Genomic DNA, 6,998 nt, shown 5'->3' on the forward strand with positions numbered 1-6,998 from the left:
GCACCCGCAGTTCCCGTCTCGTTACGTACATGAAGCTCTGCAGGAACCTGAGGTCCTTCGCAGATTTCAACGAAAAGCCAGACGCCTGTATCAAAAAGCCGTGGTCTCGGAAAACCCACTCATAAGGAACATCGGAGTCCCGTCAGATGTCCGGGACACATACCAACGACCAGTCGCACTGCTCAACAGGTAATGCACCTGGCGGTATTCGACCCACTGAAGTCCGAATGAATTTGATTCTATAATCCGCAAATAAAGATGACAATTTCCTAAACCTGCAGTTCCTTATCACATACACAGAATTAGTAGTCAATACCTTCGGGTAAATACTACCGTCCCTCAACCCCTGCCGGTAGTTAAGACGATGCGGACCGGTGCGTCTGGCGGGTGCGGACCGGAGACGGATCACTCGGCGCGGTGCAGACCAGTTACGAAGCGCCCAGCAAGAAACAGAAGTGGAGACCGAGGAAACAGCCAGGATACAGAGCACCAGACACTACAGATGACGTCCGCGTCCCCAGAGAGCGGCCGACCCGGAAGCGGACGGCAGGGGGAACACCAGCGACCAGATAGGACCATGGAAGCCGTGTCTGGCGGTCGCGGACTGGAGACGGATCACTCAGCGCGGTGCAGACCAGTTACGAAGCGCCCAGCAAGAAACAGAAGTGGAGACCGAGGAAACAGCCAGGATACAGAGCACCAGACACTACAGATGGCGTCTGCGTCCCCAGAGAGCGGCCGAGCCGGGAGCGGACGGCAGGGGGAACACCAGCGACCAGAGAGGACCATGGAAGCCGCGTCTGGCGGGCGTGGACCGGAGACGGATCACTCGGCGCGGTGCAGACCAGTTACGAAGCGCCCAGCAAGAAACAGAAGTGGAGACCGAGGAAACAGCCAGGATACAGAGCACCAGACACTACAGATGACGTCCGCGTCCCCAGAGAGCGGCCGAGCCGGGAGCGGACGGCAGGGGGAACACCAGCGACCAGAGAGGACCATGGAAGCCGCGTCTGGCGGGCGCGGGCTGGAGACGGATCACTCGGCGCGGTGCAGACCAGTTACGAAGCGCCCAGCAAGGAACAGAAGTGGAGACCGAGGAAATAGCCAGGATACAGAGCACCAGACACTACAGATGACGTCCGCGTCCCCAGAGAGCGGCCGAGCCGGAAGCGGTCGTCAGGGGGAACACCAGCGACCAGAGAGGACCATGGAAGCCGCGTCTGGCGGGCAGTTCGAGTTAGTCTTCCGTACCGAGCAGACGTGCTACGTGTGCGCTCCCATGAGTTCGGCATCTAGCTCAGCGACGGGCTTGGCGGATCGCCGCCCGACGGAGCTTGCTTCGTCGGCGGCCCCATCCGGCCCCCCCACCATGACGACCCGGCAAATCCGGAAGGGCAATGATTTATTGACGACCACAGCAAGGACCCTGGACATGACGATGGATTATTCTTCTGATGCGTCGTTGGAAGACGACGCTACTCGCCCGTCGCCGGTGCAGTTTCGACGGAAACGCAGCGATTCCGGACCTGGACTGCCCCATGTGGCGCCCACGGACGACGGCTTCATTCGTCCGCCAAAAAAGAAGCAGGCGAAGAACCAGGCACCGGCAGACGCACCTGTAGTGCCTGTAAGCAACAGGTTTGACGTCATCGACGATGGCGGGGCGGCGCCGCAGGCTACTGTGGCACCACAGCAGTCACAACACCACCACCAACAACAGCAGCAGCAGCAACCACAACAGCAGCCGCATAAAATTCCACCGATCGTCCTGCAATATCCGGACACGTATTTGAAGTTGTACGATTGGCTGACGCACAATCTGAAGCAGCCTTTCACTGCGAAGCAGGCTGGAGGCGATAAGTAAAAACTCACTGTCACAGCCACTGAAGACTACGTCAAGGTTATGGACATGGTGGGAACCGAGGGCATCCCGTGCTACACGTTTCCCACTGTTCGACCGCCCACTCTGAAGCTGATATTTCGAGGAATCGTCGATTCTCTTCCGAACGACAGACTCAAGGACGAATTGTTTGCATTGGGATTTGAGGCAACGGTTGTGGACTATCATCAGATGCCTGGCACGCAGCCGAAATCAGGCCTACGTGTGGTGGTTCTCCCGGACACGCAAGAAAATCGTGATGTGTTTAAAAGCAACAGAATTTGTGCACTCTCCGTTTCTGTCGAGAAGCTCCGTAAATCACGAGGAGTGACTCAGTGCTTCCGCTGTCAGGGCTTTAACCACGTGGTGCGGCTCTGCACAATGCCCTTTGTATGTGTGAAGTGTGGCGGCCCTCATGACAGCCGCCAGTGTCCCGTACCCAAAGAAGAACCTGCAAAATGCGGACTGTGTGGCGGCAAGCACCCAGCCAGCTATCGTTCCTGCCAGAAACACAAAGATGCTAGTCGCCGACAGAGGGGTTTACCACCTCTCAATGCCAAGAATAGACGTGCTGGGACCCATGTCGTCAGAAGCACACCTGCCAGCCGAAGATTCACTGATGCACCGCTACAGGAGCGAGCTCCGCTGATGCAAAGGCGCGCGGCTTACGTCCTCCAGTCTCCAACAGCGGCGGATGTCTTGAAGGGCAACGCCTCTACGGCGGCACCCCCGCCAGCAGCATTTGAGATTGCCTCGGCGTCCTTTCCACCTCTTCGCGGCCGGCGCACTGAAGATTTCGGACGTCCCCAACCGCCCACTGCGGCGGCTGACGTCAACCAACTTCTGGTGCTCATGCAGACCATGATGCAAGCCGTCACCGAGATGAGCCGAGCCATTCAAGCACTCCCGGCAGTTCTTGCCACGACAGTTGAAGCGGCCATTCGTGGTTCGCTTCAAGCCACCAGCGAAGTCCCGCCTACTCAACATGCCTACGCCCCGCCGCTATGAAGATCTATGTATAGCCACCTATAATGCGGATGGCATTTACCACGACCTACTGGAGGTTCGCCAATTCCTAGAAGATGAGCATGTCGATATCTGCATGGTCAGTGAGACGCATCTGAAGCTGGACCTGAGGGAAAGTATCGCAAATTATCTCTGCTATCGGAATGATCGCCCCACTCAAGGTGGCGGTACAGCCATCTACATCAAGAGGACAATCTCGCACTATGTTGTACCGACGCCCCCTTTGCGGAAGATGGAAGCGACAGCTGTGGCCGTCGAGACTTCGGTCGGCACCGTCACATTTGTGGCCGTCTACCGCCCACCTAAGCCGCACATTGACGTCGACGATACGAAGGCATTGTTGCGCCTTCCTGGGAAGCTGTTCCTCACCGGTGACTTTAACGCAAAGCATGCGGCGTGGAACTCCCTCACCACCACTTATGACGGACGGCGACTCCTCCACGTCCTCGAGCAAGCTGATGCGCACGCTTGTGGACCCGATGAACCGACATGCTACCCCTCCAGAGGCAATCCAGATGTCCTGGACATCGCAATAACCAAGGGACTGAATCAGTTCATGACGGCAGACGTGAGACATGCACTCAATTCTAACCATCTGCCTGTCATTTTCCAGCTGAACGTCCATCTTCCTCCGCAGACGCCACGGTGGAATCTGCGACGTACGCACTGGGATGGCTACCGGGATCGGCTCCCCCATCTGCTGGCATTCACTCCACCGGATGCACCCGTCGCTGATGCCACGGAGGAGTTCACCACTGCTGTTACCACAGCTCTCCGGCAGTCCACGCCACAGGCCAGACAGCGGCAGCCGCTTCGTCCAGGGTTGCCCCAAGACATCCTGGACCTTATACATCTCCGCAATCGTCTCTGCAAAGACTGGCGTCTCACCAGGGATCCAGACCTTAAGTGACGTATCAACCAAATTCGGCGCGACGTCAAGGCCGCCCTCATCGCTCACAGGAACCAGCAGTGGGCCACGAAACTCGAGGCCTTTACACCAGATGCCAATCACTGGGACACGGCTCGATTTTTCACTAAACGTCGGACGACCATTCCTCCTTTGGAAGCCCCGGCTGGACTTGTCTACACCCCTGTGGACAAGGCCAACGCCATCGCCGACGTATTTGAAGCTAATTTCGTCCCTGTGAACGACCCGGTTGACGTCAATCACGTTCAGCGCGTGGAAGCGGAGGTCCAACAATACCTGGACCAACCTGCTGCTGCAGATGAGGACCAAATTCCGCCCGTCACGACAGACGAAGTTCGGACTTGCATCGCTGGTCTGAACACCTCCAAGACGCCGGGGGCAGATGACATACCCAACAGAGCCCTGAAGGAACTTCCTCCGGCAGCCTATATCTGGCTGGCTGCAGTTTTTAACAACATCTTCCGGACGCTGACATATCCAGTGGCATGGAAACGGGCTACAGTTATCCCCATTCCAAAACCGGGGATGAACAGGAAGGAACTGGCCAACTATCGACCTATCAGCCACCTCCCTCATATCAGTAAGGTGTTCGAACGGCTGCTGCTACGAAGAATCCGCACCATAATGGACCGACGGAGGATACTCCCACCGGAGCAATTTGGGTTCAGAAGGGGCCACTCCACTGAACAACAGGTGATCCGCGTCGTCGAAGACATCACCCTCGCCTTCAACAACCGGGAATACTGTGGGGCAGTCTTCCTCGACATTTCCAAGGCATTCTACAGCGTCTGGCATCTGGGGCTCTTGTGGAAATTGATGCAGCACGGATTTCCTCGCTCCATGGTACGGCTGCTCGCATCATACCTCCGAGGGTGAACCTTCTCTGTTCGCGTTGCCAACTCCTGCTCGACTCTCCGGCCCATCGACGCTGGCGTACCTCAGGGATCCGTCCTTGGGCCGATCCTTTACTGCATCTCTACATCGGACATCCCCACCTCCCTCAGGGTGTACAAAGCTATGTATGCTGACGACACCGCCATCTACACGCGCAGCCGGTGGCCTCAGGCCATGCACCGCAGGCTTCAGGAAGCCTGTTCCGACCTTGAAGGATGGTCCCGCAAATGGCGGATTCGCTTCAACGCCCAAAAGAGCCAAGCAGTCATCTTTACCAGACGACGACCGCCGCCAGTGCCGGAAATTCGGCTATTCGGCGAAGACATCGTGTGGCTGCCCTCAGCAACTTATCTCGGAGTCGTGCTGGATCGTCAGCTCATATGGCAACAGCACGTCACGGCCACCTGCAGGAAAGTGGACCAGCGCCTGGGAGCGCTATACCCGCTGCTTAATGAAGGCTCCTCACTGTCCGTTGCAAATGGCCTTCTCATCTACAGGCTATTCGTCCGGCCGATCATGGACTACGCCTGCGTCGCCTGGGGCAATGCTGCCGCCCGCCACATTCAACGTCTACAAGCGCTGGAGAATAAGGCCTTACGAAGAGTCCTACACGTGCAACCGCAGTTCCCGTCTCGTTACGTACATGAAGCTCTGCAGGAACCTGAGGTCCTTCTCGGAAAACCCACTCATAAGGAACATCGGAGTCCCGTCAGATGTCCGGGACACATACCAACGACCAGTCGCACTGCTCAACAGGTAATGCACCTGGCAGTGTTCAACCCACTGAAGTCCAAATAAATTTGATTCTATAATCCGCAAATAAAGATGACAATTTCCTAAACCTGCAGTTCCTTATCACATACACAGAATTAGTAGTCAATGCCTTCGGGTAAATACTACCTTCCCTCAACCCTGCTGGTAGTTTAGACTATGCGGACCGGTGCGTCTGGTGGGCGCGGACTGGAGACAGAACACTCGGCGCGGTGCAGACCAGTTACGAAGCGCCCAGCAAGAAACAGAAGTGGAGACCGAGGAAACAGCCAGGATACAGAGCACCAGACACTACAGATGACGTCCGCGTCCCCAGAGAGCGGCCGAGTCGGGAGCAGAAGGCAGGGGGAACACCAGCGACCAGAGAGGACCATGGAAGCCGCGTCTGGCGGGCGCGGACCGGAGACGGAACACTCGGCGCGGTGCAGACCAGTTACGAAGCGCCCAGCAAGAAACAGAAGTGGAGACCGAGCAAACAGCCAGGATACAGAGCACCAGACACTACAGATGACGTCCGCGTCCCCAGAGAGCGGCCGAGCCGGGAGCGGACGGCAGGGGGAACACCAGCGACCAGGGAGGACCATGGAAGCCGCGTCTGGTGGGCGCGGACCGGAGACGGAACACTCGGCGCGGTGCAGACCAGTTACGAAGCGCCCAGCAAGAAACAGAAGTGGAGACCGAGGAAACAGCCAGGATACAGAGCACCAGACACTACAGATGACGTCCGCGTCCCCAGAGAGCGGCCGAGCCGGGAGCGGACGGCAGGGGGAACACCAGCGACCAGAGAGGACCATGGAAGCCGCGTCTGGCGGGCGCGGACCGGAGAGGGAACACTCGGCGCGGTGCAGACCAGTTACGAAGCGCCCAGCAAGAAACAGAAGTGGAGACCGAGGAAACAGCCAGGACACAAAGCACCAGACACTACAGATGACGTCCGCGTCCCCAGAGAGCGGCCGAGCCGGGAGCGGACGGCAGGGGGAACACCAACGACCAGAGAGGACCATGGAAGCCGCGTCTGGCGGGCGCGGACCGCGGAGGGAACATCCGATGCGGCGCGGACCGGCTAGGGAGAGCCCAGCACCTTACAGGCATAAATACTGGACTCGTTCCGCAAACTCATCGCATCGTATCTCCAACGTCGCACCTTCACTGTCAGGATGGATGACGCTCTCTCCGCCGCCCGTCCTATCCACATGAGAGTTTCACAGGGCTCTGTATTAGGACCGGTGCTCTATTCGATCTTTACGTCAGACCTCCCATCACCACCAAGGGTTGAGAAGGCCATTTATGGGGACGACACCATGATTTACACCCGCAGTCGCTGGCGAGAAGTCTTAGTTCCGCGACTCCAGAACGCCTGCCGTGCACTAGAAGACTGGGCTGCGAAGTGGCGCATCTGCTTCAATCCCCAGAAGACGCAAGCAATAATCTTCATCCGCCGCCGTCCCATGCTCAACCGCCTCCTCCATCTGTATGGAACTGAACTGCAATGGAGACCTT

General features: G+C 57.7%; 1 protein-coding gene across 1 annotated transcript in view; it reads left to right on the forward strand.

The window, feature by feature from the left end:
- Window positions 1-6,565, forward strand: part of LOC126195478 (uncharacterized) — a 29,767-nt gene extending 23,202 nt beyond the window's left edge. The window contains exons 4-5 of the mRNA XM_049934108.1: window positions 301-1,638; window positions 5,650-6,565. Of these exons, the coding sequence (XP_049790065.1) occupies window positions 301-1,638; window positions 5,650-6,565 (2,254 nt within the window). The remainder of the gene's footprint in view (window positions 1-300; window positions 1,639-5,649) is intronic.
- The last annotated feature ends 433 nt before the right edge of the window (window positions 6,566-6,998 follow it).

The sequence above is a fragment of the Schistocerca nitens genome, chromosome 7 (assembly GCF_023898315.1).
Source record: "Schistocerca nitens isolate TAMUIC-IGC-003100 chromosome 7, iqSchNite1.1, whole genome shotgun sequence".
NCBI lineage: Eukaryota > Metazoa > Arthropoda > Insecta > Orthoptera > Acrididae > Schistocerca > Schistocerca nitens.